At 44.4% G+C, this 26,154-nt stretch overlaps 1 protein-coding gene across 2 annotated transcripts in view; it reads right to left on the minus strand.

Annotated features, from left to right (window-relative positions):
- vwa8 (von Willebrand factor A domain containing 8) overlaps positions 1-26,154 on the minus strand; it is a 414,855-nt gene that overhangs the window by 208,976 nt on the left and 179,725 nt on the right. For both annotated transcript variants that reach the window (XM_078559607.1, XM_078559606.1), the window contains one exon: positions 16,915-16,986. In XM_078559607.1, coding sequence (XP_078415733.1) covers positions 16,915-16,986 — 72 coding nt within the window. The remainder of the gene's footprint in view (positions 1-16,914; positions 16,987-26,154) is intronic.

Raw genomic sequence — 26,154 nt, forward strand, 5'->3', positions numbered from 1 at the left:
CTGCATTGGAGAGGTTTCGGAGCATCTTTCTACCTGGGGATCATAGGGACACTCCATCTAATTGGAATTCAACAGTCATTAACAAGTCTTTTACGTTAAAAGTAAATGACCAATGAACAATTTCAATTTGGATCATCTAAGCTTTAGAATTTTGTCGGAATTGCTGCTTGTGTGCCTGTAAAGCGTGCATGTGAAATAAGTAAATCAATCTCAATACAGTTCCTAGACAGCATGGTCCCATCAAAGTGCCCACAAATTGGCAAACTCAACTTAGTGAGCCAGAGATGGTTGGTGTGAGGAGTTGAACTTGTTGATGAAAGCACAGGAAGCTTTCATCAGTATCAGGCCATGCTATATCTGCTGTGGAAATACTTAGTAAGGACAGTAGTTGAGAAGTGCGTCTTAACATACAAGTATAAAATTTCAGCCTCCCCTCAACAAAAATTAACAAATTTAAATACTCTCTTGAATTGCACTCATGCAATGCTGGAGCTGTCAGGTTTCTGACAACAGGAGCATGTTGCTCTTTTAATTTTAATTCTCAACATATGGACATCACTGTCAGAGCTGAAATTTGCTGCTCATCCCTAGTCGTCCGTAGGATGTCCGTGGCAGGTCGTCATCTTCAATCACTGCCATCCACATGATGAAGGTGCTCCCAAAATGATGTTACATAGTGAGTTCCAGGATTGTAACCCGGCAACGAGGAAGGAACGGCAATTTATTTCCAAACCCAAATGCTGATAGTCTTGGAGGTGACGGTGTTTCCATGCACCTGCTGGCCTTGTCACTCTAGGTGGTAGAGGTTGTGTGTTTCAAAGTTGTTGACGTAGAAGCCATGGTAAGATATTGCACTGCATCTTGTAGATAATATATGCAGCAGCGACAGGACGCGATAGTGGAGGGCGGTTGACGATGTTTAAAAACTTCAAGTTACATTTAACAGTAAAATTCCTAAGGTGCTTCACAGGATATTATCAAACAAAATGTAACAAAGAAAGTGTTAGGATAGATGACCAAAAGCTTTACCAAAGAGATAGATTTAATGGAGTGTCTTAAAGAAGAAAGTGATATAGAGGATTAGGAAGAATTTCAGGGATTAAGGCCAAGACAGCTGAAAGCATGGCCATCAATTGGGGGGTGATTAAAATAGGGGGCGGGGAGAATGCAACAGGTTCAAATTGGAGGAGCACAGAGATCTCAGAGGATTGTGGGGCTGGAGGAGGTTACAGAGATAGGGAGGGGGGACGTTACAGAGGTAGAGAGGAGGGAGGTTATAGAGATAGGGAGGAGATGGTAACACAAATAGGGAGGAGGATGTAACAAAGATAAAGAGGAGGAGGTAACAGAGATAGGGAGGGGGGAGTTTAGAGCGATAGGGAGGGGGGAGTTTAGAGCGATAGGCAGGGGGGAGTTTAGAGCGATAGGGAGGGGGGAGTTTAGAGCGATAGGGAGGGGGGAGTTTAGAGCGATAGGGAGGGGGGAGTTTAGAGCGATAGGGAGGGGGGAGTTTAGAGCGATAGGGAGGGGGGAGTTTAGAGCGATAGGGAGGGGGGAGTTTAGAGCGATAGGGAGGGGGGAGTTTAGAGCGATAGGGAGGGGGGAGTTTAGAGCGATAGGGAAGGGGTGGGTTACAAAGAGAGGGAGGGGGTAGGTTACAAAGAGAGGGAGGGGGTAGGTTACAAAGAGAGGGAGGGGGTAGGTTACAAAGAGAGGGAGGGGGTAGGTTACAAAGAGAGGGAGGGGGTAGGTTACAAAGGTAGGGAGGGGGTAGGTTACAAAGGTAGGGAGGGGGTAGGTTACAAAGGTAGGGAGGGGGTAGGTTACAAAGGTAGGGAGGGGGTAGGTTACAAAGGTAGGGAGGGGGTAGGTTACAAAGGTAGGGAGGGGGTAGGTTACAAAGGTAGGGAGGGGGTAGGTTACAAAGGTAGGGAGGGGGTAGGTTACAAAGGTAGGGAGGGGGTAGGTTACAAAGGTAGGGAGGGGGTAGGTTACAAAGATAGGGAGGGGGGGAGGTTACAGAGATAGGAAGGAGGGGAGGTTACAGAGATAGGGAGGGGGGGAGGTTACAGAGATAGGGAGGGGGGGAGGTTACAGAGATAGGGAGGGGGGGAGGTTACAGAGATAGGGAGGGGGGGAGGTTACAGAGATAGGGAGGGGGGGAGGTTACAGAGATAGGGAGGGGGGCAGGTTACAGAAATAGGGAGGGGGGGCAGGTTACAGACATAGGGAGGGGGCAGGTTACAGACATAGGGAGGGGGCAGGTTACAGACATAGGGAGGGGGCAGGTTACAGACATAGGGAGGGGGGGCAGGTTACAGAGATAGGGAGGGGGCAGGTTACAGAGATAGGGAGGGGGCAGGTTACAGAGATAGGGAGGGGGCAGGTTACAGAGATAGGGAGGGGGCAGGTTACAGAGATAGGGAGGGGGCAGGTTACAGAGATAGGGAGGGGGGGCAGGTTACAGAGATAGGGAGGGGGGGCAGGTTACAGAGATAGGGAGGGGGCAGGTTACAGAGATAGGGAGGGGGCAGGTTACAGAGATAGGGAGGGGGCAGGTTACAGAGATAGGGAGGGGGCAGGTTACAGAGATAGGGAGGGGGCAGGTTACAGAGATAGGGAGGGGGCAGGTTACAGAGATAGGGAGGGGGCAGGGTACAGAGATAGGGAGGGGGCAGGGTACAGAGATAGGGAGGGGGCAGGTTACAGAGATAGGGAGGGGGCAGGTTACAGAGATAGGGAGGGGGCAGGGTACAGAGATAGGGAGGGGGCAGGGTACAGAGATAGGGAGGGGGCAGGGTACAGAGATAGGGAGGGGGCAGGGTACAGAGATAGGGAGGGGGCAGGTTACAGAGATAGGGAGGGGGCAGGTTACAGAGATAGGGAGGGGGCAGGTTACAGAGATAGGGAGGGGGCAGGTTACAGACATAGGGAGGGGGCAGGTTACAGACATAGGGAGGGGGCAGGTTACAGAGATAGGGAGGGGCAGGTTACAGAGATAGGGAGGGGGCAGGTTACAGAGATAGGGAGGGGGCAGGTTACAGACATAGGGAAGGGGCAGGTTACAGACATAGGGAGGTGGAGGGCCATGGAGGGACTTTAAAACAAGAATGAGAATTTAATAATTGATGTGCTACTGGATTGGGGGGCAATGTGGGTCAGTGATCACAAGGCTGACGGGTAAACGGAACAAATGTGAGTTAGGAGAAGGATAGCAGCTTTTTGGATGAGATCAGATCAGCGTTGAAGATGAGGGCTCAGGGTAAGATAGCATGGGTATAATCAAGTCCAGTGATAACAGAAGCATGGATGAGGGCTTTGGCAACAGATGAGCTGAGACAGATGCCGAGTCAGACAATGGTACAGAGGTAGAAGTAAACAGTTTTAGTAATGGCACAGGTTATAAAAGATCATATAGAGCTCAGCTCAGGGTCAAATATGACACCAAGTTTGCGAATAGTCTGGTTCAGCTTCACACAGTTGCCAGGGTGAGTGATGGGGTCAGTGGTTAGGGAATGCAGTTTGTGATGGAGACCATTTCTGATCATCTAGTACTGGACATTGGACAAGCAGTTTGATAATTTAGATATAGTGGAGGGGTCGAGGGAGCTGGTGGTGAGGTAGAACTGGTGATAAAGTGGAGCTGGAACTCCAGAGGTAAGGGTGGAGGAGCAGGAAGAGAAGCTATTGTACATGATTCTCTGGATACGACTGGATTGAGAAAAACAGAACCAGACAAGTGCAGTCCCACCCAGCTGAACAACAGTCGAGACACATTGGAGGAGGATGATGTGGTCAGCCGTGTCAAAGGCTGCAGATACATTGGGAAGGATGCAAGGGAAGGTTTACCTTTGTCATAATTATATAGGATATAATTTGTGACAGATAAGAACTGTTTTGGTACTATGACAGGGGCATAGACCGGATTTAAACATGCAATTGTGAGCAAGATGGACACAAGTTTGGAGGGTGACAACACATTTAAGAACCGCACTCAGTGTTTGCAGCTTGAGGAACTTCAGCTCAGAATCATTGAGCTGGAAGCTTAGCTGCAGGCTTCGAGACACATCAGGGAGGGGGAAAGTTACCTGGATGCTTTATACCAGGAGACAGTCACACCACTTGGGATAGGGTCTTCTGATTTGGTCAATGGTCAGGGACAGGAAGGTGTGACTGAGAGTGAGGCAGATATGGGGGTCCAGAGGGCAGGAATTCAAGAGGTGAGCCTCTACAATTGTCTAATAGGTTTGAGGTTCTCTCCGCTTGTTTAAATGAGAGCAGGGGCTGCAGGGTGGATGAGCAAACTGACCATGGCACCGTGGTACTGGAAGCCATTCAAGTGGGGGAGTAAAAAGGAACATAGTAGTAGTAGGGGACAGTATAGTGAGAGGGATCGACACTGTTCTCTGTAGCAAAGAGCGAGAGTCCAGAAGGCTGTGTTGCCTGCCCGGTGCTAGGGTTCACAACATCTGCCCAGGGCTGGAGATGAACTTGCAGTGGGAAGGAAGGATCCACTGGCTCTGGTCCATGTAGGTACCACTGACATAGATAGAATTAGAAAAGAGGTTCTGCATAGAGAGCATGAGGAGATAGGCACTGAATTGAAAAGCACAACCTCAAAGGTTATAATCTCTTGATTATTACCTGAGCCACTTGCAAATTGAGATAGTGTACATAAAATTAGAGAGGTGAACACATGGCTGAAAGACTGGTGTAGGAGAAGTGGGTTCCGCTTTGTGGAGCACTAGCACCAGTACTGGGGAAAGTGGGGGCTGTACCGTTGGGGCAGTAGAAAGGGTTTTAAACTAAATAGTGGAGGCAAGGGATCAAATCATGGCTAAGGAGGGATGTCACGGTTAAAAAGGCAAAGGAAGTGTTAATAGTAGTGGTAAAGGCTAAAGAAGGTGCTGATATTGGCATAAAAGTAGACGGCAGAATGTATTAATAGCAGAACAAGAATAAGCACTCTCTCAATCTCCCCAACTATTGCTGACCTTCTATCCAGCTTCACCTGCTCCACCTCTAACCTGATGAATAGCCTCACTTCTAACCTACACTGATTCATTGGCTGAGGGAGGACAGTACATGGTAATCAGCAGTAGGTTTCCTTACCCATGTTTGACCTGATGCCATGAGACTTCATTGGGTCTAGAGTCGATGTTGAGGACTTCCAGGGCAACTCCCTCCTGACTGAATACCACTGTGCTGCCACCTCTGCAGATGTTGATCTGGGATATTATCTGTAAGGTATGATTCCGTGAGGTTTGTTTCTCGACTAATAATCCAGAGACCAAGTTCGAATCCCGCCATAGCAGATGGTGGAATTTGAATTCAATAAAAAATCTGAAACTAAAAGTCTAATGATGACCATGAAATCATTGTAAAAACCCATCTGGTTCACTAATGCCCTTTAGGGAAGGAAATCTGTTGACCTTACCTGGTCTGGCCTACATGTGACTCCAGACCCACAGCAATGTAGTTGAATCTTAAGTGCCCTCTGAATTGGCCTAGCTAGCAAACCACTACAAAGTCTCAAAAAAGGAATGAAACCAGATGGACCACCCAGCATCGACCTAGGCACTGGACACAACAATGGCAATCACAGCCCTGTCGACCCTGCAAAGTCCTCCTTACCAACATCTGGGGGCGAGTGCCAAAATTGGGAGAGCTGTCTCATAGACTAGTCAAGAAACAGTCTGACATAGTTAACCTCACGGAATCATACCTTACAGATAATATCCCAGATCAACATCTGCAGAGGTGGCAGCACAGTGGTATTCAGTCAGGAGGGAGTTGCCCTGGAAGTCCTCAACATCGACTCTAGACCCAATGAAGTCTCATGGCATCAGGTCAAACATGGGTAAGGAAACCTACTGCTGATTACCATGTACTGTCCTCCCTCAGCCAATGAATCAGTGCTCCTCCATGTTTAACACCGCTAGGAGGAAGCATTGAGGGTGGCAAGGGTGCAGAATGTACTCTGGGTGGGGGGTTTCAATGTCCATCACCAACAGTGGCTCGGTAGCACCACTACTGACCGAGCTGGCTGAGTCCTAAATGACACAGTTGCTAGACTGGGTCTGCGGCAGGTGGTGAGGGAACCAACAAGTGGGAAAAACATACTTAACCTCATCCTCACCAACCTGCCTGCCGCAGATGCATCTGTCCATGACAGTATCAGTAGGAGTGACCACCGCATAGTCGTTGTGGAGGTGAAGTCCCACCTTCACACTGAGGATACCTCCATCGGGTTGTGTGGCATACCACTGTGCTAAATGGGATAGTTTTCAAACAGATCTAGCAACACAAGAGTGGGCATCCAGCAGCAGCAGAATTGTACTCGAACACAATCTGTAACCTCACGACCCGGCATATCCCCCACTCTACCATTACCATCAAGCCAGGGGATCAATCCTGGTTCAATGAACAGTGCAGGAGAGTATGCCAGGAGCAGTACCAGGCATACCTAAAAATGAGGTGTCAGCCTGGTGAAACTGTAACATAGGACTACTTGTGTGCCAAACAGCATAAGCAGCAAGTGATAGGCAGAGCTAAGCGATCTTACAACCAACGGATCGGATCTAAGCTCTGCAGTCCTGCCACATCCAGTCGGGAATGGTGGTGGGCATCTAAACAACTCACTGGAGGAGGAGGCTCCACAAATATCCCCGTCCTCAATGATGGAGGAGCCCAGCACATCAGTGCAAAAGATAAAGCTGAAGCATTTGCTACAGCCTTCAGCCAGAAGCGCTGAGTGGTTGATCCAACTTGGCCTCCTCTGGAGGTCCCCAGCATCACCGGTGCCTGTCATCAGCCAATTAAATTCACTCTGCGCGATATCAAGAAATGGCTGGGAGCACTGGATACTGCAACGGCTATGGGCCCTGACAATATTCTAGCAGTAGTATTGAAGGCTTGTGCTCCAGAACTTGCCGCATCCCTAGCCAAGCTGTTCTAGTACAGCCTCAACACTGGCATCTACCCAGCTAAGTGGAAAATTGCCCAGGTATGTCCTGTACACCAAAAGCAGGACAAATCCAACTCGGCCAATTACCGCCCCATCAGTCTACTCTCCAGCATCAGTAAAGTAACGGAAGGGGTCATCAACAGTGCTATCAAGTGGCACTTTCCTAGCAATAACCTGTTTGCTGACGCCCAGTTTGGGTTCCATCAGGGCCACTCAGCTCCTGTCCTCATTACAGCCTTGGTTCAAACATGGACAAAAGAGCTGAACTCCCAAGGTGAGGTGACAGTGATTGCTATTGACATCAAGGTAGCATTTGACTGAGTGTGGCATCAAGGAGCCCTAGCAAAACTGGAGTCAATGGGAATCAGGGGGAAAACTCTCTGCTGGTTGGAGTCATACCTAGCACAAAGGAAGATGGTTGTGGTTGTTGGAGGTCAGTCATCTCACATCCAGGACATCAATGCAGGAGTTCCTCAGGGTAGTGTCCTCGGCCCAACCATCTTCAGCTGCTTCATCAATGACCTTCCTTCCATCATAAGGTCAGAAGTGGGGATGTTCGCTGATGATTGCACAATGTTCAGCACCATTTGCGACTCCTCAGATACTGAACCAGTCCATGTCCAAATGCAGCAAGACCTGGATAATATCCAGGCTTGTACTGACAAGTGGCAAGTAACATTCGCGCCACACAAGTGTCAGGCAATGAACATCTCTAAAAAGAGAGAATCCAACCATCGCCCTTTGATGTTCAATGGCATTACCATCAGTGAATGCCCCACTGTCAACATCCTGGGGGCTACCATTGACCAGAAACTGAACTGGACTAGCCATATAAATACAATGGCTACAAGAGCAAGTCAGAGGCTAGGAATCGTGCGACGAGTAACTCATCTCCTGACTCCCCAAAACCTGTCCACCATCGACAAGGCACAAGTCAGGAGTGTGATGGAATACTTCCCACTTGCCTGGATGAGTGCAGCTCCCACAACACTCAAGAAGCTTGACACCATCCAGGAAAAAGCAGCCCGCTTGAGTGGCACCATATCCACAAACATTCATTCCCTCCACCATCGACGAACAGTAGTAGCAGCGTACACCATCTACAAGATGTACTGCAGGAATTCACCAAGGCTCCTTAGATAGCACATTCCAGAAGGACACTACCAGAAGGACAAGGGCAGCAGATAGATGGGAACACCACCACTTGGAAGTTCCCTTCCAAACCACTCACCATCCTGACTTGGAAATATATCGCCATTAATTCACTTTCACTGGGTTAAAATCCTGGAACTCCCTTCCCAACGGAACTGTGGGTGCATCTACACCACATGGAATTCAGCGCTTCAAGAAGGCAGTTCACCACCACCTTCTCGAGGGCAACTAGGGATGGACAATAAATGTTGGCCCAGCCAACAAAGCCCACATCCCGTGAATGAATTTTTAAAAAAATGATGGAGGCAAGGTTATTGATGAAGCAGCTGAAGATGGTTGGGCCAAGGATACCACCCTGAGGAACTCCTGCAGTGATGCCCTAAGACTGAGCTGATCAGTCTCCATCAACCATAACATCTTCCTCTGAGCTAGGTACGAATCCAACCAGTAGAGAGGAATTGGCTGAAGTTGGATGTGAACATTGTCTTTTGCACTGACATGCTTGGCCAAGCCATCATTAAGAATGGAGTGGTTTGTTTAATTGTCCACCACCATTCATGACTACAGAACTTTTATCTGATTTGTTGGTTGTGGGATTGCTTAGCTTTGTCTATCACATGCTGCTTCCACTGTTTAGCATGCATATGGTCCTGTGCTATAGGTTCACTAGATAGGCACCCTATTTTCAAGTATGCTAGATGCCGCTTCTGGCAAGCTCTCCTACATTCCTCCTTGAACCATGGTTGGTCACCTGGTTTGATGGTCATGGTAGAGTGAGGAATATGCTGGTTGATGAGATTACGGATTGTGGACTGCATTTCTGCTGCTGCTGATGGCTCACAGCACCTCATGGATGCCCCAGTTCAAAGTGCTAAACTGTACAGTACAAGCGCTATATGCAATGACTGAGGCTCACGTCAGTATGAAGATGGGACTTTGTCTCTACAAGGATTGCGTGATGCTTACTCCTACCTATACTATCATGAAGAAGATGCATCCATGACAGGTAGTGAGTTTGAGGACATGATTGGTATTCTGTTGCCGCAAGTCTGCCAGGCAGCTATTTCTTTCAGGGCTTGGTGTGCTTTGTTAGTGATGGTACTACCAACATTGACGTTCATACCTAGAACACATGCTGTGTCCTTGCTACTCTCAATGCTTCCTCCAAGGATCAACATGGAGTCGGCTGGGGGAGGGTGGTAATCAGCAGGTTTCCTTGCTCATGTTTGAACTGACACCATGAGGCATCATGGGGTTCAGAGTCATTGTTGAGGACTCCCAGGGTCACTCCCATGTGACTATATACCACTGTGCTCCCATGTCAGGAGTGGTGACCAAAGAGTCTGGACATTGATTGAAAGGTCTGATAGTGAGAGGATGCTTATATTCAACTGTTGTTTAACTAGTCTAGGGAAAGCTCTTCCAATTTTGGCAAGGGCCCCCAGATATTAGTGATGAGGACTTTGTGGGGATAACTGGGATGGGTGTGCCTATGTCATGTCTGGCGCTGATGACTAGGTCACAACTGAGTGATCCATCTGATTTTAGTATTCTTGTTCTTTTATGTCATGCTTTGATTCAAGGGAGTGGTGTGCTAAGCTACGTCACTCTTCATGACAGGCAACTTGATAGGCAGCTGGTCTTTTCTTGCCTGTCAGTTTTATGTTTATATGTACCTGAGCTGGGCAGTTCTGCAGCATTCCAGCACATGACAGCATATTGTCATAGGGAAATTGCTTGAATTCATTATTAAGGAGGTAATAGCTAGGTATGTAGACCATACATCCCAAAGACTGGTGGATTGTATCAAACAGCATGTCCCAGCTGCTGTTCACAATGGGCAAGGTACAAATTGTACCCAACCAGCCCGTGCTTGCAAAACTCAAAACACAGTGTCCAACATTAGATGTGATTCCACAATTGAACAACATTTGTTAAATAATCCTGTGTGTTAAAAATTACACTGACACCAATTTAAGATTGTCAGTCGGGCTTGCAATGTGGCTCATTTGCACATACTGGAAGCTACATATATTAATACACAGGGCCCTGTTCTTTACAGACAGAAAGAAAACATACACACATTGCACCTGTTTCAGCTAAACAAAATAAGTGACAGCCGCTCGCTGGTTAATTCCTCAGGGCAATGCCTTGACCAGAGTCAAGCTGCCTGGTTTAAACTTCAAACAATGTTTGGCAGTTAACTGTCAGTCACCATTATCTGGTGCATTCTCCATGGCAATGCCTCTACCAATCAGAGTCCACTTGCCAATCAATCAGCACTCTCTTCTCATACTCTATAAAATTGTTGCTTCCCCTGACATTGGTATTCTTGCAATTGTCCTGATGAGTGCAAGATGAAAAACTTCGACAAAATGTGTTTTTTCAACAATACTCAAATTAGTGTTCTTTGAGGAAGTGACAAGCAAGGTGGATAATGGGGAACCTGTAGGTATAGTGTACTTGGATTTCCAAAAGGCCACAAAGGTTATAACACAAGAGCACATGGTGTAGCAGGGTAACATATTGGCATCGATGGAGGATTGGTTAACTGAGGAAGCAGAGAACAGTGATAAATGGGCTGTTTTCAGGTTGGCAAGCTGTTACTATTGAAGTGCCACAAGGATCAGTGCTGGGGCCTCAACTATTTACACTCATAGGATCCCAATATATTGCAAAAGGAAGGGTACCAAATTTGGCTCAATATCCACAAGTGGATTTTGGAACTATATCCCCATTCCTTCACTGTTGCTGAGTCAAAATGCTGGAACTCCCTCCCTAAAAGCACTGTGGGTGTACCTACACTACAGGGACTGCAGCGGTTCAAGAAGGCAGCTCACCTTCTCAAGGGCAACTAAGGATTAGCAACATGTGTTGGCCTTGCCAGCAATGCCCAAATCCCATGAACAAATGAAAAAAATTATTTTACTATAATTTGTCAACGCCCTTCAGAGTGTTGTATTTCACAACAAGATAGACAAATCACCATAAGTCTAATAAATGTCATCACATTCAGTTGAGCTTTATTTAACACAGTCATTAGAGCTTTTTATAGATGTTTGTAGAGATACTGCCTGAATGTGGAGGCATTTAGGTACTTTGATTTAATTGCTGCATTAAATGGGTCAGTGCAGGAGACATACTTTGCAACCAAAGCACAGCACATATTGAGCTCAGGGTAGGATTCCATTTTCTGTTTTAGCCCTTGCATGTCAATGTTCCAGTTTCTTTCTGCCTGCTTTGGTGGCTCTCCGAATGGCTGTCTAAAGGGCAGGGGATTGGTCTCTGGTGAGGTCAAAGCTCGTCACCCAGTGCATACAACCTAAGCTGTTTGGAGAAGGAGCACAAATAACCAGACAGACTTCATTAACCAGCACAATATTTGGTGCTCTAATGTTGTCTGTTCCCATCTATTCTTGTAGGGAGGCTGAAGACTTGGTTCCAAACATTAACAACAAGAAACTCAATGTGATGAACAAGGAACCTTTAGGTGGACAAAATCAAACCGACACAGTGACATGGGTCCTCAGGTATGCGAATAGGAAACCACTTCCAACACTGCCTCTCCGCAATATGCTTGTGCAAGTGCTTAGTGTGCAGTTTTCTACAAACTCACAAGGGTTCGACTTCCAATCAGAGAGGCTGATGTACAAATATGTAATACACTTATATAATATATTACTTTGTGTACTATTTTGAAATAGGTGTTAACCTGCTGATTTTCAGGGCTGAGTTCTGTGTAAAAATAGAACACACAGTACTATAGTACAAATGCATTAACTGTATCTGAGCTTGGTCAATTAGAACTTCTATCCTATATTTTTTGGAGGATGCAGAATAAGTAATGTTTGGCAGTTCTCAGGTATATGCAGCAAGGAAGGGATTGAACAGTCATTACTGTACCTTAAATGTACAGAGGGTCAAATTAAGTTCTTGGACCAACAGTTGTCCATACCCCACAGATGAAATGCAATATTAAAGTACATGCACCTTTAGAATATTCATGCTGAGAAGCAGAGAATACCAGAACAGCTTCTATATAAACTCAGATACACAGTTGTTACAGATACTCCAGAATAGTGGAAATAATAATCTATAATCCAGCAGCACACCCTGTTCCTGGGCACCAAATCTCAGAGCCACGGCAAATCACTGTGTGCCACAGTGTGTTAAAATTGGAGCATTCTTGGGAGATCATTGGAGGTGTAGGCTCAGCAGAATGGGATGTCCTCTAGGACCTCTAGCACTGAAGGGGGAGTAAGCTGCCATTTCAGGTAAGTGAGTGACAGGGTACCTCAGGATGGAGGTGCTTTCTCTCCAATTTTTTAACCTTAAAAAATTAAAACTTAAAAGCAGCCAGGTCACCATCGAGAAGGGGATTCCCCAACACAGGGAGGCCTACGGCTGCAGCTGAAGCAAGGGAGACTGGGTGGGCCTCAAAGCCTGCCTGGAGTTCTGGCCCTCTGATCTGCCACCCAGAGGCTACCTCCAGGCAGCTGGCCTAGTCTCTGGGAGAGCCTGTACAACAGGCCTTAATAGAACTTCAAGGACCCTTAACTGGCTGCCCACCACTTGTGGATGGGTAGCCCTGGCGCACATGCAACCTGCTCCAGGAAAACTGCTCAGAGGCAAGATGAACTAGGCAAACCAACATGCCAGCCGGCGGTGTGAATTTCCATGCCTGTTCACTCCATTGAGCCCTCAAAATCAATTCCTAATTCCTTTAATCATCTTAAAAACCTCAATTAGAGCGCCCCATATTCTGCTACATTCAAGCAATACAAGCCTCGTCTAAACTCATTCTCATAATTTAACCAAGTAGTGCCATTATTATTCTGGTAAATTTGCCCTCCACTCCCTCCTAAGCCAATATATCCTTCCTGATGCGTGGTGCCCAGAACTGAATGCAATTTTCCAGATGATGTTTAAACAGACTTCTGTACAACTGTAACAGAAATCCCACCTCTTTGCAATGTATTCCAGCCCCTTTAAGATAAATGCCAACATTCTATTAGCCTATTAAATTACTTTTTGCATTTATCTACTAGTTTTCTAATGATTTTAGTACATGACCCCTAAATCTCACTCGGTTTTTACAGTTCCTAGTTTCTCACCGTTTAGAAAATGCTTTGATCCATCATTCTTAGATCCAAAGTGGACAGCTTCACACTTCTGCACACAATCTGTCACAATTTTGTCCACACGCATAATCAATCCACACCCCTTCACAACTATATTACTTACTCTGACACATAATATCATTAGCAAACTTGGATATATAGCTCATTATTCCTTCATCTAACCCTTTATAGAGATAATGAGAAGCTGAGGCCCCAATAGAGTTCACATTAGATGAACTGGGATGCATAGCCATTTCTATTCCAACCCTCCTATCTTCTAATCAATGTTGCAAAAGGTCTAACACATTTTCAAAATTACGATCTTGCTTTTGTAATCTATGGATTAGATTTCACGGGGCACCGTGGTCCCTGCACCCCCAGTGAAAAAAAAAATCAGGGAAGCTCACTCAGCAGAAGAAAGGCTGCCTCAAATCCCACCTCCGAGAGATGCCTGCCAATTAGAGGACAACAACTCTCCTGTACCAGCAGTGCCATTGGGAGCAAGGGCCATTCCCGATACTGCACTTGGGAGCTTGAGGAGACATTCAGTGTTGGATTGGGGCTTGGTAGGCATTTGGAGATCTCACCAGTATCATACTGGCAGGGCCTGGCCAAGGGGTTGGGGGCCGGGTTTGAGAGGCCAAGGACAGAGGGGAACCTGAGGGGCAGAGGGGGGTTACACTGGGGGCCATTAAGTAGGGACCCCACCTTTGCCCGCCACCAGCCTGTGCAGGGAAACTTGCTGTGCTGGGTGCTTGACATGGGCTTCTATCGTAGCTGGTCAAATCCCAGTAGTGACGGGGTCAGGCTCTTAAGTGAACATGAATTGCCCACTTAAGGGCCTCAATTGGCCTACAGGCGGGTGGACTGCCCGACACCATGCAAATTAATCTTCATTGCTGATGCTGTGTCCATGAAAATGTTCTTTTAAATTAAACATTTACAATTGGTGGAATAGGTGTTTTCATTCGGCTACTGCAGCTAACCTTCACGTCTTTCGTCTAATATCAGTTTAAATTAATTGCAAGCCACAAATAGCTTGCATTGAAGCTCACTGATGTGCAAATATATGCATAGTTAGAGAAAAGGAACTTGATAATGAATCAGAAAATAGCTTTGGATAAATTCTCCTGTCTCATGGCCAGATCCACAACTTACAATGATTTTTTAAGCTTCATTAAAAATGAATGAATCTTCTCAAGCACACAGTGCCTACTGTTTTGATCTTTTAATGTTTAGTGCAGCACTAATCTGGAAAGAGCAAAGCCAGTGAACTTCTTTTCACTAATTACAGCCATGACCCAACCAAAGATGAACAGCAAAGCTTTGGCATTTGCAGTCATTTCTGAACAAGTGCAGCCCTGGGCATCACTTTAGAGGAAGGGAATGGGTACTCACAGGAGTAGCAGGAACGAGGGTCATGAAAAAAGACTTGCATTCACCTAGCACCTTTCACAACCTCAGGAAGGCAATTATTGCTTTACAGCAAAGTTAGTACTTATATAACGTGGCCACAATTTTAATATAGGAAAGAAAGGCTTTAAAAGTCACTGCTTTTTGCATTGAATCAAGGCTAAGGGAGAATCTAATTGAGGTTTTCAACATTCTGTGAGGTTACGAGAGAGTAAATTATGCTAGATTATTTTCACCACACATCCCCTCAGTGCATACCAGACCCGAACCACTTGCTGCGTGGAGAAATTTTTTCTCATTTCACATTTGCTTCCTTTGCAAATCACTTTCAATCTGTGCCCTCTCGTTCTCGATCCTTTTACCAGTTTCTCCCTGTCTACTCTGTCCAGCCCCCTCATGGTTTTGAACACCTCAATCAAATCTCCTCTTAGCCTTCTCCTCTCCAAGGAGAACAGTCCCAACTTCTCCAGTCCATCTTCCTAACTGAAGTTTCTCATCCCTGGAACCATTTTTGTAAACCTCTTCTGTGCTCTCTCCAATGCATTTACATCCTTCCTAAAGTGTGGTCCCAGAACTATACACAATATTCCAGCTGAGGCCTAACTAGTGTCCTATATAAGTTCAGCATAACCTCCTTGCTCTTGTACTCTATGTCCCTATTAATACAGCCTAGGATACTATATGCTTTATTAACTGCTCTCTCCACCTGTCCTGCCACCTTTAATTACTTATGCGCATATACACTGAGGTCCCTCTGCCCCTGCATTTTCTTTAGAGTTGTATCCCTTATTTTATATTGTCTCTCCATGTTCTTCCTACCAAAATGAATCACTTCACACTTCTCTGCACTGAACTTCATCTGCTACTAGCTGCTAGTGCAGACACAATGGCCCGAAAAAGAAATGGCAGAAAATGTAAATACTTACTTAACAGCAAAGGATTCTGAGTACAGTGGGCTACAGCTTAGGGTCATAACTGGGCAAACACACTGCACAGTACCCAACAACTTCCAATTATTTCTATTGTAGGTAGGTAAAAATTCATTTGATAGCTAAATTATTCAGATTAAGGATGCCATATTTAAAATTACATTCTCCCTTTTCTCCATTTGTTCCCTGAAGGCATGATGTATCCCGTATTATAATTTACAGAATCAAGGGGACACAAACCCTGAGGTGCCATTCCTCATTCGTGAGTAATACTGCACTGTGAACATACAAAATATAAAGTATTCAGCCATGGGAGGTGGGTGGGAGGGAAGTCAAAGAAAAACATACACTGAACTCTGACTGATATCAGCTGGGGCAAGACAGCAATCCCACTTAATCCTATCTGGGTGCTAATGACTCAGAATAACCACACAAGAAGATATAAAGTAGTTGTTTGGTAGTACAGAACTTGAGTATTGCTGAAAAAAGAGACATTTCAAAGCTTTTCATCTTACACTCATCAGGACACTTGCAAGAATACCAATATAAGAGGAAAACAACAATTTATACTGTATGTGAACAGAGTGCTGATTGGTTGGCAAGTGGACTCTGATTGGTAGTGGCATTGCCATGGAGAATGCACCAGTGATGGTGATGGACAGTTAAGTGCCAAGCATTGTTTGAAATTTAAACCAGGCAGCTTGACCCTGATTGGTCATGGCATTGCCCTGAGGAATGAGTCAGCAAATGGCTGTCACTTATTTTGTTTAGCTGAAACAATACCAATGTGTGTACGTGTTCTTTCTGTCTGCAAAGAACAGGACCTGTGTATTAATATATGTAGCTTCCAGTACACGCAAATGTGCCACACAGAGCCCGACTGACAATCTTAAATTGGTTGCCAAAGTAATTTTTTAGCACACTGAGGATTATTTAGCAAATGTTGTCCAATTGCAGAATCACATCTAATGTTGGAAACTGTGTTTTGGGTTTTGTAAGCATGGGCTGGTTGGGTACAGTCTGTACCTTGCCTGTTACGAACAGCGGCTGGGACATGCTATTTGATATGATCCGCAAGTCTTTGGAACATACAATCTAAATACTGAGACTGGATTTTATAACACAAAGAAGTTAAGATACTTTGAAGTTATAGTTATCTGTCAATTTGATACTGTAGCTTGTCAACTATTCAAAGATCACATTTTACATTTCTTGATCCTGAGGTTTTATCTGAGGGGCTGCGGGGGGTGCGGTGTGGTTAATCAGTGGTGGGCAGGGTGAGGTTTGTTAAGTAATTAACTACAAATTCACTCCTTCAATATTAAGGACTCACCTGATTTCCAACCAGTAGAAGATGTTCCCCAAGCAGAAAGTCCTTGAGCATATCTTCCATCACCTCCATGTGCTAAAGAGATACCAAACATCGCAAGTGAATATTTTAGTTAAAATGAAGGAAGAGCCTTGTGACTTTCCTGTTGCATCAATCAAGGCAAGTTTGATAGTGCACTGTTAAGAACATTTAGGGTTATCGAACCAAGTTAGCTGGGTGGAGTTAAGATTTAGGTCAGCTATGGTCTGATTAAGTGGGGGAACAGGCTTATGAGACTGAATGGTTTACTCTTGTTCCTGTGTCTAATGGAATATTTTGACACTAGAATGCAACTATATATATTCAGGGTCAGGCTTCTCAATTTAAGATGAATTATAAATAGCCAAGTCATTTGGTCAATTATAGTTTAATTGCTGCGCTGAAGGGTGTTTGCAAATTGGCAGGTACATAAATGATAAAGTCAAAAATGAGAACAGTGAGTATTTCAACATGCCTTGATTTGTTAATGGAAAGTTTAATTTTTAAGCTGCTTTGCTTTTATCAGGCTTTCTGCTGCAGAGAGGGAAAAAGCCTGAGAAAAGAGCAAGTTATGTTTCCATATCGGACGTAATCTTTACAGCTGGATTATCTCGAAACAGTGTGAAAAAGCAAAGTTGATGCTTTGTACTGCAGAGTGGGTCATCACGACTCACGAGTTTACTAAAATAAAAGCAAAAATACTGATGCTGGAAATCTGAAATAAAAACAGAAAGCACTGGAAATACTCAGCAGATCTGGCAGAATCCATGGAGAGAGAAATAGTTAAGGTTTCAAATCAAATATGATTCTTATTCAGAACTGAAGGAAGGTAGAAATGTGATGGGGTTTATGTTGTAAAAAGGGGGAGGGGGGGGAAGGAAGGGCAAAAGGGAAGGTCTGGGATAGGGTAGAGGGCAGCAAGAGATTAAATGACAAGGATGTCATGGAACAAAAGGCAAAGGGAGTGGTAAAGGTTGTAGTAAAGAAACAAAGCATTGGTCCAGAATGTGAATGGAAAAAGCAAAAACATGAAGGACAAGATTCAGACTGGCACGTGGCAAAAAAAACAGATTCAAATGAAGAACAGGGCTTATGATCTGAAGTTGTTGAACTCATTGTTGAGTGCAGGAGGCTGTAAAGTGCCTAATCAGAAGTTGAGGTTCTGTTCCTCACGCTTGTGTTGGGCTTCACTGGGACAATGCAGCAGGCTGAAGACAGAAATGTGAGCATAAGACAAAGGTGGTGAATTAAACTGGCAAGCAACCGGAAGCTTGCGGTCAAACTTGAGGACTGAGTGACAGTGTCCTGCAAAGCTTTCACCCAATCTGCATTTGGTCTCCCCAGTGTAGAGGAGACCACATTATGAGAAGCGAATTCAGTAGACTAGATTGAAAGATGTGCAAATGAATCGCTGCTCATCTGGAAGGAGTGTTTGGGGCCTTGCACGGTGAGGACAGAGAAGATAAAATGGCAGGTGTTATATGCGACTGGATGGGAAGAGGATGAGGTGTTGGGGGCAATTGAGGAATGGGCTAGGGTGTCATGAAGGGAACAGTCCCTTCGGAATGCTGACAGAGTAGCAGAGGGGAAGATGTGTTTTCTGCCCTTTTAAGCTTTTTTTTAATTCTTTCACAGGATGTGGGTGTTGCTGACTAGGCCAGCATTTAATGACCATGCCTAATTGCCCTTTAGAAGATGTGGTGAGCTGCCTTCGTGAACCGTTGCAGTCCATGTAATGTGGGTACACCCTACACTCTTAAGTACTGGGAAAAACTATTGGCACTAAAGGCTGCTAAGTACCCTGGAGCTGATGGCCAACATTCTGGGATCTTAAAAGAAATGGCTGCAGAGACAATGGATGCTTTGTTTGTAATCTTCCAAAATTCCCTGGATTCTGGAAGGGTCCCAGCGGATTGAAAAACAGCAAATGTAACACCTCCATTCAAGAAAGGAGGAAACTCTTTCGAGTTACCAACAGTCACAGATTGCAACTTCTTTCGAGTACAATCACAGTTCTTGGTTTTCCGGGAGTGGGACATGAACCCACAACCCTCTGATTCAAAGGCGAGGGTGCTATGAACTGAGCCACAGCTGACACCTCCAAGAAAGGAGGAAACTCTTTCGAGTTATCAACAGTCACAGATTGCAACTCTTTCGAGTACAATCACAGTTCTTGGTTTCCGGGAGTGGGACATGAACCCACAACCCTCTGATTCAAAGGCGAGGGTGCTATGAACTGAGCCTATTGGCCTGTTAGCCTAACATCTGTCAAAACAAAAATACTTGAATCAATTGTTAAGGAGGTAATAGCAGGACCTTTAGAAAATCATAATCCAATCAGGTAGAGTCAACATAGTTTTGTGAAAGAGAAATCATGTTTGAAAAATTTATTAGAGTTCTTTGAGGAAGCAACAAGCAGGGAGATTAAAGGAGAACCAGTAGATATGGTCCATTTGGATTTCCAAAAGGCATTTAATAAAGTGCCAAATAAAAGGTTTCTACACAAGTTAAGAGCTCATGGTGTTGGGGGAAACATAATTAGCATGGAGAGAGGACAGGTTAGCAGACAGCCAGGATAAATTAGTCGTTTTTGGGTTGGCAAATTGTGCCTAGTGCCACAGGGATCAGTGCTGGGACCTCAACTATTTACAATCTATATTAATGACGTGGTTAAAGGGACCAAGTATATGGAGGCTATATTTGCTGATGACACAAAGATTGGTAGGAAAGAAAGAGGGCACAAAGAGTCTGCAAAGAGGTCAGGATAGGTTAAGTGAGTGGACAAAAATTTGGCAGGTGGAGTATAGTGTGAGAAATTGTGAGCTTGTCCACTTTGGCAGGAAAAATAGAAAAGCAGAATATTATTTAACTGGAGAGAGACTGCAGAATACTACAGTACAGAAGGATCTAGGATCTGGTACATGAATCACAAAAAGCTAACATAAGGTACAGCAAATAATTAGGAAAGCAAGTGAAATGCTGGCCTTTATTACATGGGGGTTGGAATATAAAAATAGGACAGTGTTGCTACAATTATACAGGGCCTTAGTGACACTGCACCTTGGTCTCCTTACTTAAGGAGGGATATAATTGCATTAGAAGCAGCTCAGAGAAGGTTCACTCAACTAAGTCTTATGAGGAAAGGTTGAGCAGGTTAGGTCTATATTCATTGGAGTTTAGAAGAATGAGAGGTGATCTTATTGAAACACATACAATTAGGGGGGACTTGACAGGGTAGATGCTGTCATGTTTCCACTTGTGGAGAGGTCTAGAACAAGAAAGCATAGTTTAAAAATAAGATATCTCCTATTTAAAATGGAGATGAGGAGGAATTTTTCTCCCAGAGGGTCATTAGTCTTTGAAATTCCCCTCCCCAGCAAGCAATGGAGGCTGAGTCATTGAATATGTTCATGACTGAATTAGACAGCTTTTTGATTGATAAGGGGGTCAAGGGTTACAAAGGCCAGGCAGGAATGTGGAGTTATGCCCGCAATCAGATCAGCCATGATCTACAGAATGGTGGAGCAGGCTCGAGGGGCCGAATGGCCTACTTCTGCTCTTATTTCTAACAATTGACATCTAATTTGATATCCGCTGCCGATGACGAACCAGCACTGTGGATCTGCACCTGGAGCCCCAGGGTCCATCTCCAGGGATAACGTGGGCACGTGCTATTCTCCATTCTCTCATTCTTCTTCACATGGAGTGATTAACACTTGGGAATTGACTTCTGGGAAAGAAGAATAATTCTAGAAAGAATTAGATGCTGCAGTGAAAGAAGGATGGGGTTGTTCTGGTTGGAGGAATCAAGATGGGCCAAATGACCGCTCTCATCGATAAGTATCTGCGACATTGTGAAATGGAAAAGAATTAGATCTGTGACAGAAAAAAGTTTGGAAATCACTTGACTCGAGAGATATGAAGCTGTTGGTAATTTAAAGAATAATCCAGGCCAGAACAGTACATATTTATTGCTGTTGGCAAGTTGTCCAATGAACAGAGAGGTCATTTGGAATGACTGCCAAAGAATCTAGGTTAGTATTAATAAGGCCAAATAACTCAGAGCATTCTAACTGTTTGTTAGCATCTAATCAATTGTTTTTCTTAGCAGAATCTGTTCAGTGAATAAAGAATATAGGTTAAAAAATAGGTCAGGCAAATCAAATTTCAAGTGACAACTTATCCACACATTAGAAACATTCCACGTGCTCCAGCTATTAAGGATTCCTCCTGACGAGCAAAATTTGCCAACAATAATTTGATACTCTGGTCACTTGTCCAAAAGCTCTGTAACTGCTAACCTCCATTTGCTGTCGATAACAATATGTCCCTCACTTACTGCTCCACCTGCTATGGTCATATTGACTTGTAGCAGCAGTGACTTTGTTAACAACATGACATGTCCAACATTAAACTACATTACAATTCAGCCGGACTTATGATCTTCCCTCAATCTATATCATTTTGGGGAATAAAAGAGGGGAAAATTGTTTTGTACTGTTTTCAGCAGGAAACATTCAGGGTGCATAAAGCTGGAAATGAATTTCCGAGCCAACATGGGATGAAATATGTACCTTTGAAATAACCTGAACACTGGAACAGCCTGAACTACACTGACAATCTAATGAGTTGCAGCTCTTCAGAACTTAGCACAAATAGAAATTCTCATCCAATAAAGCAATGGAGAGTGTTAATTTTATTTGTTGAGACTAGTAATCTATAGAAAAGGCTCCCTTTGATGGTGGAAGCAATCATTGATTGATAGATAGATTTCTTTCCGGAAATAACATATTAGGATACACTACATGAGTAATTGGAGACATGACATGTGGTAAGTGTAGCGTAGAACCATAGAAAAGTTATGGTACAGAAAGAGGCCATTTAGCCCATTGTGCCGGCGCTGGCTGAACAAACTAGCTGCCCATACTAATCCCACCTTTCAGCCTTGCAGGTTACAGCACTTCAGGTGCAGATCCAGGTGCCTTTTAAATGAGTCGAGGGTGTCTGCCTCCACCACCAAGCCGGGCAGCAAATTCCAGACACCTAATACTCTCTGGGTGAAAAGGTTTTTCCTAATAACCCCTCTAATCCTTCTACTAATCACCTTAAATCTGTGCCCCTGTTAATTGACCTCTCCACTAAGGGAAACAAGGCTTCCCTATCTACGCTATCTACCCCACTCATAATTTTGTACATCTCAATTAAGTGACCATCAGCCTCCTCTGTTCTAAGGAAGACAACCCTAGCCTACTAATCTTTCCGCATAGCTGTAATCTTCCAGCTTTGGCAACATTCTTGTAAATCTCCTCTGTACTCTCTCCAGAGAAACTATGTCTTTGCTGTAATGTGGTGACCACAACTGTACACAAAATTCCAGCTGTGGCCTAACTAGCGTTTTACACAGTTCCAGCATTCCATCCATGCTTTTGTATTCTGTACCTCGTGCAATAAAGGAAAGCATTCCATATGCTTTTTTTTGCACCTTATCTACCTGTCCTGCCACCTCCAGGAACCTGTGGGCATGCACTCCAAGGTCTCACTTCCTCTACCCCTCTCAATATCCTCCTTTTTACTGAGTATTCCATAGCTTTGTTTGCCCTCCCAAAATGCATTATCTCACACTTCTCCAGACTGAATTCCATTTGCCACTTCTCCATGCACTCAACCAAACCATTGATATAATTCTGGAGACAACAGCTATCTTCTTCACTATCAACTACACGGTCGACTTCTGTGTCATCTGCAAATTTCCTAAGCATGCCACTCACAATTAAGTCCAAACCATTAATATATACAACAAACATCAAGGGACCCAACACAGCACTGTGGAACGCCACTAGAAACAGCTTTCCATTTGCTAAAACATCCATTGACCATTACCCTTTGTTTCCTGTTACTGAGCCAATTTTGAATCCAACTCGCCACATTTCCCTGTATCCCATGGGCTGTTAATTTTCTGACCAGTCTGCCATGTGGCACCTTGTCAAATGCCTTACTAAAATCCATGTAGATCATATCTACTGCACGATGCTCATCAATCCTCCTTGTTACTTCCTTAAAAAATTCAGTTAAATTAATAAGACATGACCTTCCCCTAAAAAAACCATGCTGACTATCCCTGATTAATCCGTTCCTTTCTAAGTGACAGTTTATCCTGTGTCTCAGAATTGATTCTATTAATTTTCCCACCACCGAAGTCAGACCGACCGGCCTATATTTATTTGGCCCATCCCTTGTACCCTTTTTAAATAATGGTACAATGTTTGCAGACCTCCAATCCTCTGGCACCTCTCCTAGTGAGGATTGAAAAAATGATCCTCAGGGCATCTGGTATTGCCTCCCTGGCTTCCTTTAACATCCTGGGATACAATCCATTCGGCCCTGGTGATTTATCCACCTTCAAGGATGTCAGTCCCTCCAGCATTTCCTTTCTTGTTACTCTTATTGTATCTAATATTTCAGACTCCTCTTTAACTAGAATGTCTGCATCATCCCTCTGCTTGGTGAAGATAGAGACAAAGTACTCATTGAGAACCCTGCCCACATCTTCAGCATCAACGCACAAGTTACAACGTACATCTCTGATAAACCCTACCCTTTCCTTCGTTATTCTCTTCCTCTTAATTTACTGATAAAACATCTTAGGATTTTCTTTGATTTTACCTGCCAATATTCTTTCATATCCTCTTTGCTTTCCTGATTTTATTTTTTACTTCATCCCTGTACTTTCTATACTCCTCTAGGCTTTCTAAAGTATTAATTTTTTGCGACTGTCATAAGATTTCTTTTTTTGCTTTATCTTACCCTCTATGCTTCTAGATAACCAGGGGGCTCTAGATTTGGCAGGACCACCCTTTTTCTTTGTGTGGACATGTCTACACTTTGTCCGTAGAATCTCGCTTTTGAATGCCTCCCACTGGTCTGACACTGATTTCCCTTCAAGTAGCTGTAACCAGTCCACTTTCGCCAGATCACCTTTCAACTTAGTAAAATTTGTCTTTCCCAATTTAGAACTTTTAGTTCTGTTCTATCTTTATCCTTTTCCATAATTATGCTAAATCTAACCGTATTTTGGTCACTATCACCAAAATGGTTCCCCAAAGCTACTTCATCCACTTGCCCAGCTTCATTTCCTAAGACTAAACCTAGAATTGCACTCCCTCTCGTTGGGCTTATTAAGCACTGGCTAAAAAGCTTCTCTTGAATGCAGTTCAAGGATTTTGTGTTCTCTGTGCCTATTACACTGTTCGTATCCCAGTTGATATTAGGGTAGTTGAAATCCCCAACTATTACTGCCCTATTATTTTTGCACTCAGAAATTTGCCGACATATTCGCTCTTTTAACTTCCTTCCACTATTTGGGGGTCTATAGTACACTCCTAGTGGTGTGGCTGCCCCCTTTTTTTTTAATCTCTGAGCTCAACCCATATGGCCTCATTTGATGCATTTAGTGCATCATCCCTCCTCACAGCTGTAATTGATTCTTTAACCAATCATGCTACACCCCCAACTTTATTATCGTCCCCCTATCCTATCTGACCACCCTAAATCCAGGAATATTGAGCTGTCAATTTTGCCCCTCTTTAAGCCAAGTTTCCGTTATAGCAATGATATCATGCTGCCATGTGTCCACCTGTGCCCTCAGCTCCTTGGCTTTGTTGGTATACTCCTTGCATTCACATATGCAACTTTTGGCAGTACTTGGGAGGAACATGTAATTTTACACCTATGGTTCCCAAATTTCTCCAGTACTGGAGTTTTTCTCATCTAATTTTTGTGTCTACTGTAGATAGAATGGCAGAACAGTTACAGCACAGAAGGAGGCCACTTGGCCCGTCGTGTCTGTGCTGGCTTTCTGATGGAGTAATTCACCTAGTGTCACTCCCCTGCCTTTTCCACGTAACCCTGCACATTTTTCCTTTTCAGATAATGATCCAATTCCCTCTTGAATGCCTCGACTGAATTTGCATTTGCACCAGCTACATACGTGTACACAACAACAACTTGCATTCATATAGCACGCGTAAGGTAGTAAAACGTTCCAGGTGCTACATAAACCAACATAACAAAAAGATAATCCAATGGGCGATAAAATTAATTACACTGCTACCTAACTGTTAAAGAGTACAAGATGGAATCATGAAAGTCATGTACTTTAAAAAAGATAAGAATAAAAACTGACTCATACACTCAACAGGTCAGAAGCATTGGTCCTGACTACTGTCATAAGACCTGAAATGGTTACATACTTTCTTCTCTGCACAAATGCTGCCAAGTAATTCCAGCATTTTCCACAGAAAAACTGCTTCCATTGTTGCTTCATCGTTGCTTGCAGACTCCCAGGGGAAGTCCCTCATTCAAAGGCACTTAGTGCTTCAGGAAAGGGGGGTGGGGGTGCCGCTGGGAACCACCCCCCTGCCCTTGCTGCTGACCCCCCTCCCCCATGATCCACAGCCCACGACCACCCCTCCCACCATCACTCACCTCTGGCCTGGGATCCAGTGTTGATCCCAGGCCTCTGGTGGGTGTTGTACCAGCAGCGGACACCACCTCCCTGGTGGCGCTGCCATTCAATAGATCTGTCGGCCTCTGATTGGCTAGCAGCTCTCGGCCAATGGAACCTCTGCTCCTGGGATCTTTGATCCCAGCGAAGGGCTGACAGTGGTCCGTCAAGTGCCTGCGTGAACCAATATGTAGTGGGCCTTCCCAGAAAGAGCTTCTCAACAGCTTCTATCCTTTGTTTCCATATCTCTTTATTCCAAATGTTTACAACTATCTAGAAAATTCTATAATATTATCATGGTTTGTGCTTCAATCACCAATTCTAATAATTATAAAACTCCAAATAAAAAAATCTTTCTCATGCTCTCTGGCTTAAACCTTAATCTTGCACTGGACCCATCAACGCCAAGAAAGGTCTTATCTACTATGTTCCAGCCATAGAGTGGCTCAGTGGCAGCATTGTCGGCTCCAAAGCAGAAGGTTGTGGGTTCAAGACCCACTCCAGAACCCAAAATCTGGGTTGACACTCCAGTGTTGTATTGAGCTCTCCTGGAGGTGGGATCTTTTGGATCAGCCATTAACCTGAAGCCCCAACTGCCCTCTCAGGTGGATGGTACTATTCGAAGAAGAGTAAGGGAGTTATCCCTGGTTTCCTGACCAATATTTATCCCTCAACCAATATCACTAAAACAGATAATTTGGTCATTATCACATTGCTGTTTG

Source organism: Cetorhinus maximus, chromosome 16 (assembly GCF_964194155.1).
Source record: "Cetorhinus maximus chromosome 16, sCetMax3.hap1.1, whole genome shotgun sequence".
Taxonomy (NCBI): Eukaryota; Metazoa; Chordata; class Chondrichthyes; order Lamniformes; family Cetorhinidae; genus Cetorhinus; species Cetorhinus maximus.